The 18,187-nt window shown below is 58.8% G+C and overlaps 1 protein-coding gene across 6 annotated transcripts in view; it reads left to right on the top strand.

Moving 5' to 3' along the window:
- Nucleotides 1-1,708: 1,708 nt before the first annotated feature.
- The window catches only part of WIZ (WIZ zinc finger), a 29,338-nt gene continuing 12,859 nt past the window's right edge, over nucleotides 1,709-18,187 (top strand). For 2 of the 6 annotated variants that reach the window (XM_036302497.1, XM_036302495.1), the window contains exons 1-5: nucleotides 1,709-1,843; nucleotides 3,163-3,430; nucleotides 8,255-8,327; nucleotides 9,914-12,039; nucleotides 13,059-13,382. In XM_036302497.1, the coding sequence (XP_036158390.1) occupies nucleotides 3,226-3,430; nucleotides 8,255-8,327; nucleotides 9,914-12,039; nucleotides 13,059-13,382 (2,728 nt within the window). In that variant the 5' untranslated portion in view covers nucleotides 1,709-1,843; nucleotides 3,163-3,225. Of the gene's footprint in view, nucleotides 1,844-3,162; nucleotides 3,431-8,254; nucleotides 8,328-9,913; nucleotides 12,040-13,058; nucleotides 13,383-15,751; nucleotides 16,045-17,286; nucleotides 17,458-18,187 lie in introns of those variants that run through there. The other 4 variants (XM_036302500.1, XM_036302499.1, XM_036302501.1 and 1 more) reach the window with 3 other exon arrangements.

Here is an 18,187-nt window from a genome sequence, read left to right as displayed (position 1 = left end):
AGGGGGAGACGTAAAGAGCTTCTCACCAGTTGTGTGACTTCAGACCTTCACTCTCTCAGAGCCTCATTGTCCTCATCTGTAAATTGGATCTAAAGGTCCTCACACAGTTTAAAAAAAAAAAAAAAAAAAAAAAAAAAAAAAAAAAAACCTGGAGTTTAAAGTATTCAAAAAAAGGTATTCATCATTTGTTAGACCCAACACCTACTTCTCAATGAAGCCCAGATCCCACCTCCACCAACCCCCAAGCCTGGGATGAGAGCATCTTCTAGGGCCCCTAATCCCATACTAGCTCCTTCATGGCAGGGAGAGCATGGGTCTGGGAAGCAGATGAAGGAAGGGGCGGGTAGATGTGGAGGTAGTTGAGGTCTGTGGGTGTTGGTTGGATAACTGAGCGAACATTTGAATTATGGGTGAGGGGTAGGATGGATGAGAGGCAAATGAATAAGTTAGCATTTGTTAGATGTTTGTGCACTAGTAGGTGAGTGAGTAGTTTAGTTGGTTGGCTGGGATGGGTATGTCTGCCTAGAAAAGGCCAGTATCGTACTAGGAAATAAATATTTGAATTTGAGTATGTACCACATTGTATGAACATTTGTTCAAGTGTCCGGAGACTCTTGAGCTGGGCAGTGGGGAAACAGTAATGAATTAGACACATAGGACTCCTGTCCTCAGGGAATTTACACTCTAGTGGAGGAGACAGACAAGTAAACATGCAACTGATGGATGGATGGGTATTTGGGTAGCTGGGTAGAAGGTTCTGTGTAGGGAAGAGTGGGGTTGTGTGGGTAAGTAGGTATTTACTTGGGTGGTGGATGGATGGACAGGTAGATGAGACATGGATGGGTGAGTGAGTGGATGTTCAGATGGGTGGATGGGTGGGTGGATTTGGGAGAGTGGCTAGCTGGCTAATGGGATCACATTAGTTATATGATAGATGGATGAGTAGATGGGAGGTGGATGGGTGGTTTGGTTTGAGTGGGTATTTGGATGGATGGATGGATGGATGGATGGATGTTGGAGAGATGGTTAGTTGACGGGGTGGGTAGATGCGTTTGGTCAGTTGGGTGTGTGGATGAATGGGTGGGGAAGTGAACGTGTTGTCAGACATGTGGATGGGTGGCTAGGAGAAGGCAACAGGCCTGTTTTTGCGTGTATGATAGGGTCGACCTGGAGGCTGCAATTCTGGGGGTTGAGTGGAGAAGGGGTCTTAGCAGTGGGAACCTAGGGCAGGTCTGGGGCATGGCGGTTTTGAGGTCCAGGGTGGGTGATGAGGGAGCAGGGCGGGAGCTTGCCGTTGGAAGGCAGCTGACTGGGGACGGACGGCTAAGGATGGGCTGGGGGGAACCCTCAGTGATGCAGGAGTGACCCGCAGGGAACTCCTCTGCCCCCTGCCCACGCTCCGGGTGCTATCAGCGAGCAGAGCCTTGGAAGAACCAGTGGGTGATGCAGAGCCCCGGGGGCAGGAGGGCAGTGTTGTCATGGTAACGGAGCCTCGCCCGGACCCCCGGGCTGCGGGACCTGCCTGGCCACTCCCAACATGGCGCGCGCTCGCTGACCGCTCCCCTTCCCGGGGGCGCCGCTGGGGGGCCGAGGGTGGGGGGGAGGGGGGCGCCCTGGACCTCCCCATCATGGCGGCGCGGCGGGGCTGTCGCGCTTAGGTCACGGCGGCGCGCCGGGGGGGCGGGGCGGCGGGGGGGAGCGATTTAAAGGGACAATGTCCCCTGAGCGGTGGAGGCAGCGGTGGCTGCGGAGGCCGCGGCACCGGCGCCGGTAACGGCAGCGACGGCCGCACCAAAGAGGGGAGCTCCGAGCCCGGCGCCTGGCCGGCGGCGCCGCCTCCCCGGTGAGGCCCGGTCTGGCCCGGGGCGCCCGCGGGCGGGGCGGAGCCGATGCGGGGAGTGGGAGGCCCGGCCCGGCCTGGCCGGGCGGGACCCCCTGAGGCGGGGGGCGGGGCGGGCCTTCAGGGGCGGGGCCTGGGCGGGGGCGGGGCCGCGCAGGTGGGGGGAGGAGCGGGGGTCTGGGGGCAGGTGTCCCCCCCACCTCTGCGCGTCCCGCGGGGTCTCCTACCCCGAGATGCACGGGCGGAGGGCGCAGCTCCTGGACCTCGGTCCCCCGAGGGGTGCGCTGGCGCGGCGCCACTCCCACCCCGGCCACTCCCGGGGGGGCGTCCAGGCTGGAGCCCCGGTGTCCACGCTGCCAAAGTGCTCGGAAGTTGCGGTCCTGCCGGTTCCCCGTTGGCATTACCCACCCGGTGGGCACCTGCAGGTGCTTCCGCCAGGCCTGGGCAGAGACCCCCGCCACGACTGCCAGTCCACGGACCGGCCCCTTGGGAGCCCCTAGGCCCCCCGGGCAGCGCCTGCAGCCAGGCCGGGAGCCCCGGCCCCGCCCCGGTGGCCTCGGCCGGCCTCCCCAACATCTCCCCAGGGAGGGCGCCTCATTCCTGCCCTTCACTTTCCGACGTTACCTTGAAGGTATTTATAGGTGTAGAGAACAGCCCCCACCCGCGTGGCTTCCCCAAGGGTCCTCATTTCTGGACCAGGAGCCCCATCCATCCCTGTTGCCTGCAAACTAGAGAGATCTTGGGAGGGTGGGAGGGAGGAACCCAGGTTGGGGTGTGCATGAGGGGTGATGTTGGGGGAAAGCAAAAGGGTTAATCTGGGGTCACTTGAGGCTGTTGTGAGGGTGAAGGTATTAATGCTGGAGAACCCTGAGGTCGTGCTGGGGGGAGGACTGGGCCGTGGGAAAAGTGCAGGGGTAATGATCTTCCGGTATAAGATCAGAGTGTAGAGATGACCTGCATGCATGCCAAGGCACGGGCATACTGTACATGTGTGCATGGAAGTGAGGGCACAACTGGGGAAAGTGCAAAAGGGAGGCATGTGTGAAAAGTGACAGGATTAATGCTGGAATAAAACAAGGTGGCTGGGTGTGCATGTGTAAAAATGGGTAAACTGAGGCAGCACCAGATCTGTGTAAAGAGAGGTGTTCTCTCTACACTGTATCTGGGTAAGGCCTCAGCACCATTTATTTAGTTCACCTGGGCTGGGAGGTAAACTGAAGTACATACTAGGCTCCAAGGGTGAGGACTGGGGCTTCAAGGAAGGAGAAACTGAGGCAGAGTCCCTTTCCTACCTCCCCTAAGCATTGTCTCTCTGCCCCCAGATCTACAATGCCTTGCTGAGCCAGCCCAGCAGCTGAGTGCTTGGAGCCAAGCAGAGAGCATCCATGGATGGACCCCTGGTGGGCGGCCTGGCTGCCCCAGACCGTCCTCGAGGCCCTGAGAGACTGCCCGGCCCAGCACCGAGAGAGGACATTGAGGGTGGGGCTGAGGCAGCTGAAGGGGATGGTGGCATCTTCCGGTCCACCCATTACCTGCCGGTCACCAAGGAGGGCCCCCGAGACATTCTGGATGGCAGAGGTGGCATTTCTGGTAAGAGAGTGGGCCCGGTGGCCCTGATGGAGCATCCAGCTCAGTGCCCAAGGCTCAGAGAGGGCCAGGTCACCCAGCCCAGCAGGGGCTGAATTGGGATTCAGATTCTTCTTGGGTCCAGAGCCTTCTCTGGCTCTCTGCTTAGTTTTGCATTTTGCAGTTACTAAACAGAGGTTCTGTGGACCAGTTACCTGACAGAGGCCCCATAGTAAGTCACAAGGAGCTGGGACTTGAACTCAGATCTACCTGGCTTCCTCCTCTGAGCACACTAAGTGGGTCCAGGTGCCCAGCTTAGGATCCTAAGCTCCCTTCCTGAGCCCACTTGTTTCCCAGGGTTACCCTGCCTCAGTGGTCTATCCTGGCTCTCTCTTCCTGCACTGTCTTGGTGAGTCCTGCCCCTGAGCCATGAGCCAAAACAGCTTGTGCCCTCTAGTGGCAGGGGAGAGATTGGCTAGTCGGGGATGCCTTCCACCACTTTGTGCCTCGGTTTACCCAGCAAAAGGGGACCTCATACTGTTTCCACTTCATCAGTTATTCATTATACTCAGCACCTACTATGTGCCAGACTCTGTTCTAGGCTAGGGATACAGCCATAAAGGAAGAGGCACAAGTCCCTGCCCTCAGGGGCCTGACAGTCTAATAGGGGAGACAGACAACAAGCAACTAAATATATACAGGCAGGTAGTGACAGACTCTGTGAAGGCGTTCAATAGAGTACCAGGCCTGTACCTGGGGGACCTGGGAAAGCCTTTCTGAGGGGGTGGAATTTGAGTGGAGCCAGGTAGAGGAGGCGGCTGGTGCAAAGGCCCTGTGGTAAGGAGGAGCCCAGCATATGGCTGGAAAGTGGTGGGGCAGCACAGGCTGATGCACCAGACACATCTCCATTTCCTTGGCCTGCCCTGAAGGCCTTGGTTTCCGGGAACCTGCAAGCACTCAGTTGGGGGTTTCCTACATGCTAATCCCTTTAAGTGATCATCTGATGTCATTCTAAAAAGAACTCTGTAGGGTAGCCTTTGCTGTTATTATCCCATGTTAGAGATGTGGAAACAGACCCTGAGGGTTGAAGTTGCCCAAGGTCATAAAGCTGGTCAGTAACTTGGCTTGACACCCCTCGTCCTTAACACCATGCTCTGTCAAGGCATCTTCGACTGCCCCCACGCAACCTTAGCCACACTCACGATGCTTAGCTATTTACAGAGCACCTTCTCAGGCTGGGCACTGGGGCACAGCCAGTGACCAAGTACACACACCATCCCCACTCTCATGGACCTTGCCACTGGGGATCAGGGAGACAGACCAACCACCAGGTGTTATGGCATAGTTGCTGGAACTACAATGGGGGAGCCCAGTCTGGCCCAGCCTAGGGGTGGGAGGTTGGGGGTGAGGGGTGGGGGGTGGGGAGGCATCCAGGAGTTGAGGATGAGCAACAGTGAATTAGGCAGCGGGCTCTGTTTATACAATGGCATGGAGGTGACTGGTGACACCTGAAGGTGTTATGCAAGGGAGTGGCAGGCTAAGACCTACAGGGTATCAGAGCTTAGGGAACCTTAGTAATTCCCCTTTTCCAGACCTTAGTAACCAAGGCTGAGAGAGAGGCAGGACCCTGTCCCAGGCCACAGTGCCCCTCTAACTTTCCTGCAGAGCGGGCCCCGGACCTGGACTGTGGGAGCCCCAGGGAACAGGCTTTGAGGTCCTGGGGCCTTTTCTGGTTCTGGTTCTGAGGTATTGGGTGCTTTTTCTCTACCTGGCAAAAGCCCCAGGTAAGTAGGTAGGTGTGTCCTTAGTGCCCCCAGGGAATCAACCCGGGCTCAGTGCATGTGCCTGAAGAGGAAGGGACACCCTTACTGGTGTCTCTGAACAAATGGGGGCATGAGGTGGGGATGACTTGAAGTGGGGTCTCGGCCTGGAGGTTGGAGGAGGGCCTGGGCTTCGGACATGACGTTCCCCCCCATCCCCTGCTGCCCTCTCAGCCTACTTCACCCCCCTTCCCTGGCATGGGTACCTGCCCTAGAAGTCTTGTGATGTCTATAAATAGGAACAGTTACTGGGGCTGCTGTTCCACTCCGAAGCCTGGGCCCTCCCTCAGCCCCACCCAGCCCTTGGAATCCCCCCAAGGGCACCCTTGGAATCCCCCCAAGGGCACCCTTGGAATGGCTACCTTCAAACTTCTCCACCTGGACAGGGATGTGTCCACTGCCTCCTCTGTCCTCTAGTATGGCTATTGGCCCCACAACTTCCCTGCAGCCACCCACCAATGTCTGGCTTCTCTGATTGGCCTCCCAGGAGCTAAGATGGTTCACATGGATGGATGAAGAGTTTGGTGTGTACTGGTATTGGGACCAGGGGGCCAGGGGATGAACAACGCATCTGCCCTTGTGGAGCCTCAGGCTGGAGAGGAAATCAGAGCATGGAGTGAGCTGGGGCCTGAGGCTCTGGGGCCAGCCTCCAGCTTCCAACCTGGGACGTCTCTGACCCCCTAGGCACGCCTACCTCCTTCCTTCCCCACTACCGCTGCCTCTGTGGATGGAACATTTACTGGGACCTCCTTGACACCAGTCACCTGCCATGTGAAACTGGGTCGGTGGCTATTCCCACTATACAGAGGAGGAAACTGAGGCTTGGAATGGGAAAGGCATGCTCTTCTGGTCACCGCTGGGGCCTTAAACTAGGATCTGACTCCAACGCCTAGATTCCTGGCCACTCTGCCATGCTGCCTGGCTTGGGGTTCAAGCTGCTCATGGACACTCTTCTTGTATTCCCTCTCTCATTTCCAAACCTGTTGGGGATCCTAGAAGATGGGAGTCCTTGAGGGCCCCTTGGCATGGCGACTGCCTGGGTGCCTCGTCTGACCCATAGGGACTTCTGGATCCCTACTGGCTGGGTGAGCTCCTGGCCCCCAGGTGTCTCGGATATGGGGCTCTGCTTGGCCTGCTTCCTTCAAAGTCATTGCCACTAAAAATAGGAGCCTCGCTGGAGCTGCTCAAAGAGGCCAAGGCAGCCCCCTGGCTCGTAGCATTCTTAGACAACGGCAATCGCAGAATCATCAAATCTGGGACGCCCGGAATCTCAGGAGCTTGAGGTGCCAGAATCTCAGCAGCAGGATGCCTGGACCCTGAGACTTGTGGCTGTGCTGGGGCCTGTTGCTAGTGAGCTGATTGCCCCACCCTGAGAAACTCATACCTCTGATGCTTGTGGTCTTGATGCTTGTGGGCTTGTTCAGGTCTGGCTTTCCCAACCATCACACCGTCTCCAGCACCACCCACCCCATCCTCCCACCCTGACACCGGCCCTCGCATCCAAGCGTACCCCTGGCTCCATGTCTGTCTACTCCAAGGGTTCTTAAACATCCCCCAATTCTGCCCCCAGGGGACACTTTAGTCATATCTGGAGACATTTTTGGTTGTCATAACTGCAGGGGTTGGGGTAGGGGTTACCAACATCCAGTGGATAGAGACCAGGAATGCTGTTCAACATCCTACCACGCATAGGGCAGCCCCTTCCAAGAATAATTGGCCCCAAATATGAACAGCACCAAGGATGATAAGCTGGTCTGGACAATGACTTTCTGAAGCTCCATCAGCAACCTCACCTTCCAGAGGCCACACCCAGTCATAGCCGTTCTCTCAGGCTCAGCACAAAGACCCTCAGTCAGTGGTCACACCTTTCAGAGCCCTCTACCCACTCCTGCCCTTATTTCACTCCTGACAGTCAACTTTCATTGTCCTGAGCAAATTTGATGAAGGGAGATTGGAAAAAGAGTGAGCCGTGGCACTAGTCCTCGTTCTGGCCCTTCTTCAGCTTGATACTAATCCAGCAATTGCATCTGTTGGGCTCTGGTTGCATGTGTTAACCTTGGCCCAGGCCGCTGGCGGGAGCCCCGATTGGTATGCTCGCCTGGTCAGATGGGGGTAGTGGACAGAGGAGGCGCAGACCAAGATCCCTGTGGTCACTCCAGGCCTTGGCTCCACAGGCAGATAATGGAGAGTTGGCTCTATCTGTGTGAGGGGTCCCAGGAGGGGGTTTGATTCTAGGATGTAGGCCTGGAAGGGGGTCTGGAAGGCAGGGAAGGAACCTCTGCAGTTCAGGCTAGAAGACTTCTCACTCATCATCTGGCCAGTATTATTTAGCACCTGTTGTATGCCAGGCACTGGGTGCTGCAATAAATGAGGCTGAAAAGGTCCCTGTGCTTGGGGGGTACTTACATGCTAGCAGGGAACACAGGCATGCAGCCATCCAGAGAAGGAACTAGGCAGTTTCAGGGAGTGATGAGAAAGAAATGAAATAGGTGATGGGAGAGAAAATCATAGAAGCTCACTTTAGCAGGTGGCTAGGGAAGGGCTCTTTAGGACCAAGGGCATAGCCAATGCAAAGGCCCTTGGCCAGAAAGTTAGTTGGGCTTGAGATTTCAGGAGCAGTTGGGGTGGAGTGAGGGGTGAGGAGAGGGAAGTGAGGCTAGAGAAACCTGCAAAGGTCTGACCTCGCAGCCCTTGTAGGTGGTGTTGGGATCTGGCTTTTATCGTAGGTATGAGGAGCCAGGGAGAGTTTTTGCCAGTGTGTGACTTTAAAAAACCATCCTGATTGCCCAGCAGGGACAAAGAGAGGACCACTGGAGGCAGCAAGCCCCTGGTGTCCCCCAGGAGAGCGGAGACTCCTCCAAGGAAACCCCTTTCAGGGCTCAGGAATGTAGAGGCCAAAGGCCTCTCAGAGACGAGGGTGGGGGAGCCGGGCCCTTGCAAGGTGCCCGGTAGGGCTTCCAGAGCTGGGGTGCAAAGGGCCCCAGCCAGGGGGACCCCAGCCCCTCAGGGTCTCCCATCTCTGTTGCAGACGGGCAGCCCCATCCCGGCCTCAACGAAGCCCTCCCCCGTGCCACCTCCGCCACCCATCGGATCAGCAGCTGGTGAGTGCCACGCTGGCCCTGACCTCAGGGAGGGCAGGGGGGCAAGTAGGATGTGCCCAGGCCTGAGAGAAGCCCTGGGAGTGAGAAGGGGACTGGAGCGAATCAGGAGGCCAGGCAGGAGAAGGTAGCTCCCAGCAGGCGAGGCCCTGGGCGTGCGCAGGGGGTGGGGGAGGACTGGGATGAACACAGACGGTCAACTCTCATTATCCCTGTCAGGAGCAGAGCCAGAGGGGCAGGCACCTGGAGGTCGGACCCTTGGAGTCCTGTCTCTGTCAGGTGACCCTCAGAATGATACCAGGCCTCTCTGAGACTCAGTTTCCTCATCTGTAAAGTCCCTAAGATCCATCTCACCAGCTGTCTTGAGGATCCAGGGGATGTTGGGTAGGAACAGAAATCAACAGCCATGCTGAGGACAGTGACCCTTTATTAAAGGCTCGGCCGGTGTCAATATGGAATAATAGTCATATCAGGACTAATAATAGCTCACTGTTATGGAGCGTGTACTGTATGCTGGGCTCCTGGCACAGGTTTACCCCCACTGAATTTCTTCCATAGCCCTGGGGGAGTGGCCCTGTTAGTGTCTCATGTCACCGATGGGGCTTAGAGAGGTGACCCCATGATTCCTGGCTGGCCCCTCGGTGTGGTTGACATCCCTGGTGGAGGCAGGATCTTGAAAATGCAGGGAGATGGGTCAGGAACAGTCATAGTAAGAACCCATATTAGTCATGGGCTGACCGGGAGCCAGGCTTCGGGCCAGGTGGAGTGTTTCCCCAACACTGAGCTGTGTCGTCTTCACCCTACACTTCATGTGTTCAAGGTCCCCTGGTGAAGGGCTGTGGTTGGGATCATTTAAAGAAGCACCTGTCATGTGTGAAGGTTTCTTTGGTTACAGATATGAGAGTGAGGGTGTTCCCTAGATGTCGCATAAGGGCATGGAGACTTCTTGTTCTTGGGACTTGTCCCATTATTAGGAAAACTGAGGTTCAGTGAGGTGGCCTTACCTCCGCCCTCCTCCAAAGGAGGTCCGGGCCACTGGGCCAGGGGCTGGGTGGGGACTTTGTATCTCTCTGACTCTGCCCTCCCAAGAGGGAAGATGCTGTGTGGGTTGGGGGAGTAACAGAGGGAGCCACATCCCTGGCGCAGTTCATGCCACAGAGATTCAGCAGATTTGCTGGAAAGGTGAAACTAAATCAATTAAATCCCCCCCAGTTCAGGGAGGACTAATACATGGGTCCTGGAACCCATGGGTCAGAGCCTTGGGCCTTCCCAGGGGACAGATGAGAGTTGACTGTGCCACTAGTCTTGGGGGATACACCTTGTGACTACGCACTCCCTCCAGTGCAACAGGGCTAGGCTATATGCATAGGTGCATCCTGGGAGCTGAATCCGGCTTTTGGTCCAACATCCCTAGAATGGTCCACATGTACTCCCCCCACTCCTCCCCCCTCCCCCCACACTCCTGGCCACTCTGAGGTCACTCTCGGGCTGGATCTCTGGGACTTGTCTCAGGCTGCCCCCTCTCCCCTGCCCAAGGAAGGGAAACTGAGGCCCCTGGCTAACCTGTCCCCATTGGCACTTCCTTGCAGCTGCTGGGATGGAGGCAGCCTGGACTTCCGGCCAGGTTCCCCACCACCCCATCTCCTGGGCCACTTCTCTGGCCTCCCCGGTGGCCGGGGGCCCTGGGAGCACCCCCTGGTCCAGGAAGCTGGGGAGGGCATCCCATCTGAGCAGAGGTTCGAGGACTCGGTCATTGTGAGAACTGTGAAGCCCCACGCTGAGCTTGAGGGCTCTAGAAGGTTCTTGTACCATCAGGGTGAACCGAAGCTCTTGGAGAAGTCCCCCCAGGGCCGCTCCAGGTTCAACTGGCTCCAAGACGCAGATGAGCAGTCCCCACCCCAGAATTCAGGGCTGCCCCTGGACCTGCTGCCCCCACCGCCACCTCTCACCTCCTTCAGGACAGTGCTGGTGCCTGGAGAGGGCACCACGAAGAACTTGGATGTGGAGGTAGGAGCCAGAGAGCACTTGACAGACCTGGAGGGGCTGGCCCAGTCTACTTCGGAGTGGTGTCTGCCTCGGTCAGCCACAGAAGTGGCCACTCAGACCTGGACGGTGAACTCGGAGGCATCTGTGGAGCGACTGCAGCCACTGCTGCCCCCCGTCCGGACCGGTCCTTACCTGTGTGAGCTGCTGCAGGAGGTGGCTGAGGAGGTGGCCAGCCCAGATGAGGATGAGGACGAGGACCCGGCTGTATTCCCGTGCGTGGAGTGTAGCATCTACTTCAAGCAGAAGGAGCACCTTCTGGAGCACATGAGCCAGCATCGCCGAGCCCCAGGCCAGGAGCCCCCCGCCAACTTGGCCCCACTGGCCTGCAGTGAGTGTGGCTGGGCCTTTGCTGACCCCTGTGCCCTGGAGCACCACCGGCAGCTGCACCAGGCCTCCAGGGAGAAGATTCTCGAAGAAATCCAGAAGCTGAAGCAGATCCCAAATGATGAGGGCCGGGAGGCACGGCTGCAGTGCTCTAAGTGCGTCTTTGGCACCAGTTCCTCCAAAGCCTTTGTGCAGCATGCCAAGCTGCACGTGCGAGAGTCACCAGGCCAGGCTGCCAAGGAGCACTTTGGGGGTGGCAGCCCAGGCCCTGACGCCACTGCCCTCGGCTATCAGCCCTATGGAGCCTCCTCAGGTCTCAATGCTTGCATTTTCTGTGGCTTCCCAGCGCCCAGCGAGAGCCTACTCAGGGAGCATGTGAGGCTTGTGCACGCTCGTCCCCACTGGGAGGAGGATGGTGAGGCATTTGAGGAGAACCCTGCCAGCCAGCCTGGCACCAGCCAGGACGTGTATGCCCGCTTCTCTGAAGCTGCTGAGGACTACTTTGGCAACGCTGAGCCGTTTTTGGCCCCTACATGGCGGGAGAACCCTACTGGATACGACCCCAGCCTGGCCTTTGGCCCAGGCTGCCAGCAGCTGGGCACAAGGGATTTCCCACTGTCAAAGCCACTACCGCACAGCGTGGGCCAGAGGCCCCTGGGAAGGCCAGCCTTTCCCTCACCACTAGCATCCACTCCGTATTCCTTACAGCCCAGTAGAAGCAAAAATGCTGTCCATTTGCAGGGGCTCCCAGCCCCACTGGGGGACCAGAGACACCCCTGGAGCGAAGAGGAGGAGGAGGATATACAGCTGGCCTCGGAAATGGACTTTTTCCCTGAGAATGGAGTCTTTCCACCTCTCGCTGTCCCTGGCCTCATCCCAGAGCCAGCCCTGGAGCTGAAGCGGACTTTCCGAGAAGCCCTCCGATCGGCGGCAGCCTCACCAGCACAGCAGCAGCAGCTCCTTGGGATGGTACCCGTCGTGCTGGTGGCCAAGCTGAGGCCCCAGGTCTTGGCTGCGGCAGCCAGGGCACCTCCGAGGCTGCCGCCCGAGGAGCTGGGGCTGGAGGGCGCCCACCCCTTGGACTTCCTACTCCTCGATGCACCACTGGGCGGCCCGCTGGGGCTGGACACAATCCTGGATGGGGACCCCGCAATGGCGCTGAAGCACGAGGAGCGGAAGTGCCCCTACTGCCCCGATCGCTTCCACAACGGCATCGGCCTGGCAAACCACGTGCGGGGCCACCTGAACCGCGTGGGCGTCAGCTACAATGTTCGGCATTTCATCTCCGCCGAGGAGGTGAAGGCCATCGAACGCAGGTTCTCCTTCCAGAAGAAGAAGAAAAAAGGTAGGGGGGCTTCGATCCAGCACCCACCTCCCTCCGAGGCCCCCGAGACACACAGCTGGGCAGCTGAGTCTGAACCAACCAACAGCCCTCACTCTAAATCCTCCCATAGTGCCAAGCTGGGTGAAGTTGGGGCCTCCCCTCTGGGAAGACCTGGGAGCCACAGCAAAGGCCACCATCTCAGAGGAGGTATGGGGACACCCCCGCCCCGGCCCTTCCAGCAGCTGGAGGAAGGAGTATAGGCAGAGGAGTCAGCCCCGGGCAGGGGATTTCACTGGTTTCTTCATTCAACAAATATTTACTGAGCGAGGTCCCCTCTGTTTTGGGCACTGGGGCCACAGCAGTGAATGAAGCAGCAGTCCCTGCTCTCCTGGAGTCCGCGGCCCAGTCACAGCAGTGGTGGGACCCTGGCTGGCTTCAGAACCCCTGGGGCTGCCTGTGAGGTATGCGGAGGCCCAGGCATCAAGGTTCTGATTCCAGAGGTCTTTCTCCAACATGAGCGCCCTGGGTGGTTCTGATGCTGGCAGACATGGAGGCCACTCTGGGAGGTGCTGGTATGGTGTTTGAGTGTGTGTGTGTGTGTGTGTGTGTGTGTGTGCGCGCGCGCGCACACACGTGCGTTAGGGGTGAGGGACAAGGGCCGACAGCCACAAAATCAGGCAGTTATGATGTTGAGTGACCAGGGCTGTGATGGGGGGAAACACCGAGTCTTAATTGATCACTCACCCAAATGATTGCCAATCCACACCAGAGAAGTGTTTGAGGTTGCAGTCTGCGAGCTATTGAGCGGGGACCTGGGAGGTTAGGAGAGAAGGCTTCTTGGAGTGGGGGGCGATTTGGACTCAGGAGCTGACACAAGCAGGGGTATGACGGGCAAAGGGGAAGGGTGGCATCCAGATGAGGAACAGCACCAGGTGTGTGGTCCTGGGAGGGTGAGCAGTTCTAGGAGAAGGCAGGGCTGGGGCTGGAGCGTCATCTACCCTTTCCTTCCCAGGCAGTCCATGTCCTCTCTCTCTCCACAGTGGCTAACTTTGACCCTGGCACCTTCAGCCTGATGCGCTGTGACTTCTGCGGGGCCGGCTTCGACACCAGGGCTGGCCTCTCTAGCCACGCCCGGGCCCACCTGCGTGACTTTGGCATCACTAACTGGGAGCTCACCGTCTCACCCATCAACATCCTACAGGAGCTGCTGGCCACATCGGCCGCCGAGAGGCCCCCCAGCCCCCTTGGCCATGAGCCCGGGGGGATGCCTGGTGGCTATCTGACCCCTCGCAGGCCCCGTTTACCTCTCACAGTGCCCTTCCCACCCACCTGGGCTGAGGACCCTGGGCCAGCCTACGGAGATGGTAAGGGGAGAGAAGGTGGGCAGGTGTGGAGCCCTGACCCTTTGTAGGAGCCCAGAGGGATGGAAGGATGGGAGGGGGGCAGCCACTCCCCTTTTCTGAAAGTATTTCAAGTTACTCTACAAAGTACGTTGACAACTGTCCTCACAACCCTGCCACTTATGGGTCACTTCGGTTTTACCTGGGCTGGCCCAGAGCTCTTCCCAGATCCAATTCCACCTTGCCTTGCCCGACAGTGATGTTAACATATGCTTACTGAGTTCTTACCAGGAGTCAGATACTGTTCTAAGCACTTTACAAACATGAAATGTACATCCTCATGACAACCCTATAAGGGTAGTATGATGAGCCCCATTTTACAAATGAGGAAACTGAGGCACAGAGAACCTAATTAACCTGCCCAAGGTCACACAGCCAGAAGTGGTAAAGCCGGGATTTGAAACCACAGGCAGGTCCTTGCTCTTAATGACATCTTCTGTTTAGAGCAATGCCATTTGGTAGAACTTTCTGAGATGATGGAAATCTGTGCTGTCCTACAGGGTGACCACTAGTCGCATATGACTGTTGAGAACTTGAAATGTAGAGGGTTAGTCCAATCCTATTGGGCAACGTGGCTCTAGAATCTACACTCTAGATTTCCAGTGGTGCCTAATTTGTCTGGCAGCAGTGATAAGCCCTTCCATAATCGAGTGCTTGCTGTATACTAAGGTTTCATCTCATGTATGCCACAAAGCAATTCCATGGGGCTAAAGATTGTTGTGTTCCTGTTTCACAGAGAAGGAAACTGGGTCATCTGCTTTGCCATAGCCACAAAGCAGTAGAGCTAGACTTCGGAACACCATGTTTGTGGTCTCTCTAGTGAGATGACTTGGGAAATACAGAAGTAATATTTTGGTGAAGAGACCCGGAGTTAGACACCGTGGAAGGACCCAGCCTGTGGAGCCTGATTTTGTAGAAGCCTTTACTGGACCTTGAGGCAGAGAACTTGGCAGTGAGGAATAGGTGGGCTTTGGGGAATGGAGAAGGTACCTGAACATGGAGGGTGGGGGGTGTTGTCCAGGGGTTGTTTGGGACTGAGGCTTCCTTCTTTGTTTCTTCTGTCTAGAGCTTTCAGGGTCCTACCTCAGTCAGTACTCTGGGATAGGCTGGTCCCGTCTGCAAGTCCCCTTACCAGTGAAGGGCACTTGAGGGTCCACAGAGGGGAGGGGAGGGCTATCAAAGCCCTGTCTCCTCCGTGGACAAAAGGTGACTGAGGCACAGACAGAGGATAATGGTTGGTTGAGGTCACATTTGGGAAGAAGTAGAGTAGGGATGTGACCTCAGGCTTCTTGCCTCTGCTGGAGACTGCACCCTGGGCATTCAGCTCACACACCTGGCTAGGTTTATGGTGTCTCAGGAGAGGCTTGGAGGCATAGCTGGCAGTTCCTAGGTTCTAGCCCTGTCCCTTCCTTTGTCACTCCCACAGAGGCTTAAGTGTCAGGCTCACATCCCTTACACGCCCAGCAGCCAGGATGAGCTCTGGCTAAACTGTTTTGACCAGAAGACCAGTGTGCCAGCCTCCTCCTTCGTGCTGAGGGAGCTGGCCAACCCTTAGAGTGAGGAAGCAGCCCCGCACTGCCCTGGCCTTGTCCTTGTGAGGGGGAGCTGTGCTCAGTCTTTCAGTGAAGTGGGGGAGGGCGGTGGATGGTGGGCAGGTTGGGAAGATCCTGGGAGCCTTGCCTTGAGGGAGGTTGCCCAAGATTAGGGCTAGGTCTGGGCACTGGCCCTACAAAGCTGTCCCTAAAAGCCTCTCCCGCTCCTATGTAGGACATAGGGGGCGGGTGCCAAGTTGGGGGCGGGGCAACTGTCAGATTCTGGCCCCACCCAGCTGTCAAGGAACAGCCGGGGGCAATCTGTTTGGTGCTAGAGAGAAGCGGGTTGTGCTTAAAACGTGGTGCCGGCCGTGTGGGGAGTTCTGTAGAATTAATTGCACAACAGTGCCGTCAGGATGATGTTGGGGGATCCTCGTGGGGGGAATCGGGGATCTTCCAGGATGCCCGACCCGGAGGCGAGATTTCCAGGGAAGGGAACGGAGCAGGTCCCAGGGCAGCGAGCTCCGCTCGTCGGGGCTCCGGGAACCGGCAGGCTGTGCAGTGGGTGCATGTGGACGGAGCCTGAGGGCTCTCCGGGCTGGGCGGCCGCTGGCAGCCGCTGGGAGCGCGGCTTGCGTGCCGCCGGGAGCCGCGGCGCGGGTAGGGCCGGGTCGCTCGGTTCGCTCGCGGCGCTCGGCGTTCGGCCGGCCGCCCTGGGCTCACACCAAGGGGCGGGGCGGAAAGGAGAGGGTTCGGCGGCGGCGCTCGGCGCTCGGCTGCTCCCGCCTGGGGCGGCCGCCCCGCGTGCGCCGGAGCCAAGATGGCCGCCTCCACCGCCCAGTGCCGAGTGACAAAAGCGGAGAGCAAGGCGGCAGCGGGGCCGCGCGCGGTGGGCGTCCGGGAGCGCGCGCCCGCGGGGGCGTCGCCACCCGGCCCCCCGAGCCCGGGCCCGGGGGCCTTCCCCGCGCCGCGGCCGCCGACCCCACCCCCGCCGCTGCCGCCGCCGCCGCCGCCGCCGCCGCCGCCGCCGCCGCGGGACGGGCCCAAGGCCGAGTCGGAGCCGGGGCCCGGGCCCGCGCCTGCGCCCGCGCCGGGTAAGAGCCCGCGCCGGGGAGGGTGAGGGGAGGACAGCGTGGGCGTCCCGCCCGCCCCGACACCCGCCGTCCCGTCTCCGGGGTGCCCCTCCCCCAGGCCCTCCAGTCGCGCGGGTCCCGGGCCTCCTGTCGCCGCTCTCGGGGTCTCGGGTTTCCGAGACCATCACCGCCACCCGCGGGACCCTCGCCCCGTATGACAGGTGTCCTTTGCTCCGCGGGGAGCCCCGTGATGTCCCTCCTCGGAGTCGCGGCCTCTCCGGCGCGGAAACCCGCTCCGAGTCACTTCAGCCCCGACGCGGCCCCCGTCCCGTCTGACAGACGCGCCCACCTCATCCGCCCGGAGGCTTGGACCCAGCCCTCGGGGTCCGGCCCTGCCGGCCTCCCTGCTTGCCTCCTTCTCGTTTCCGTGGGACTCACATTGACTAACTTAGGTCGCTAGGGGACCCCCCGCCTCCCTATCCTGGCGCCGAGCGCCTCCAGGGCCCCGCCGGCACCGGTCCTTCATCCTGGGAGCCCGTTCACCCTCTTCAGCACTAAACCTGGGGGAGGGGGCTCAACAGGCTCTCAGGCCGCTTCCTCTGGAAAATGAGACCGTGAAAATGCACCTTTGGCTCCCTGTCCTCATGCACAGCCAGCCCAGGGAGGCTTAGGGCATGGTGGACGGTGCTTCACCAACTTTACACAAAGTTCTGTGATCGCTGCGCTTCCTGTCCCCAGCCATGTCGTCATTCCGCTGGCCCCCCTAGAGCCCGGCCTGGGAGAATAGGCCGGTTGTTCCTGCAGCCCCAGCCCCAGCTGTCCTGCCTGATTGGAAACCCCCCACAAGTCTGGCGCAGCCTCTTCCCCGGCCTGGCTCCTCATCTGCACTGCCTCCGCCTCTGGCCTCCTACTGATTCCTCTCTGACCCCCCCACCTGTCTCCAGGGCTGACAGACGTTCCCCTCCACAAGCTCTGCCGAGGGAAAGACCTCTGAGATCCTCTAGGATGGGAGCTGTGGCTCAGACTAACACTGTGGGGTGGAAGCTGTTCCTGGTCTCTGCTGTCAGGGGGCAGCCTGGACATCCCCGTGTCATACTGACTTGGGGGGTTATGGGTGGAGCCTCAGCTTCCATGGGGTGAGCCGAGCATAGGCACCAAGGATGAGAGTGAAGCAACCCCCCCACCATGTCCCTGCTCTCTGCTCTTATAGGGCTAGACAGCCTATGCCTTGCTGAGGCTGAGGCTGTCTTCCCAACCTCACAGGCCTGGGTTCTGAAGAAAACACCATGGTGGCCATGGACTTGGGCCCCCCTCTGCTCCCCAGGAAGAGCCTACCTGCTCCCGGGCCCCTGGAGCAGGTGGCCAATCGGCTGAGCAGCAAAGTGGCTGCAGAGGTTTCTCATGGCAGCAAGCAAGAGCTGCCGGACCTCAAGGGTGAGTGGCCAAGGTGGCAGGGTGACGGTACTGGCCAGGTTGGTCCCTCACAGGGAGTTGTTGGACCTGGGGTTGAAGTGGGTCGCCAGGTTGGCCACAGCTTTATCTCTGGCACTGCAAGGCACCCAGGAGATACCAGCTGTCTTTTCTTGAGCAGCTGCTGCCCTGGGCCTGCATGGCCTTGAGCTTCACCCTCACTGGACGAGGGAGAGGCATCCAGAGAAGCAGTGGTGACCGCTGTCAAGGCTCACACTCAGACCCAGCTCACTGGCTGACGTTGACCCTCGTTAGCTGTGTGATCTTCCTCATGACACGGCCTTGTGTGTGTGTTTATTTTCAGGTCATTACTCAGTAGGGACAGACACTGTGCTGGACCCCAGGGATGTCAGAGATGCAGAACAGACCTGGCCCTTGTCCTTGGGGTCATGAAGTTGGGGAGTGGGGAGGCAAAGAAGCAGACAGGCAGGGATAAGGGCTCTGCAGAAGAGGGTGCAGGGCACTGCGAGACCATGGCTGGGGCCTCCAGCCCAGTGTGTGGGGCATGAATTGAGTGGCAGAGGATGGCCAAGACTTAGCTCTGTAAAGTGTGTGGCTCGCAGGTCAGTGGTTGCGTGAAAACCTGTTGCCAGGTTGGTACATTGGAGATCCAAAAGGAATTTCACCGGCTGGACCACGGTAGGGCGCTGCCACTGGCCCCTTGGGCATAATTCTTCCGCTCTCTGAGACTCAG

Source organism: Myotis myotis, unplaced genomic scaffold, assembly GCF_014108235.1.
Source record: "Myotis myotis isolate mMyoMyo1 unplaced genomic scaffold, mMyoMyo1.p scaffold_m19_p_32, whole genome shotgun sequence".
NCBI classification, from domain to species: Eukaryota; Metazoa; Chordata; class Mammalia; order Chiroptera; family Vespertilionidae; genus Myotis; species Myotis myotis.
The sequence above is the reverse complement of the archived record's forward strand: the minus strand, read 5'-3'. Positions and strand labels throughout refer to the sequence as shown.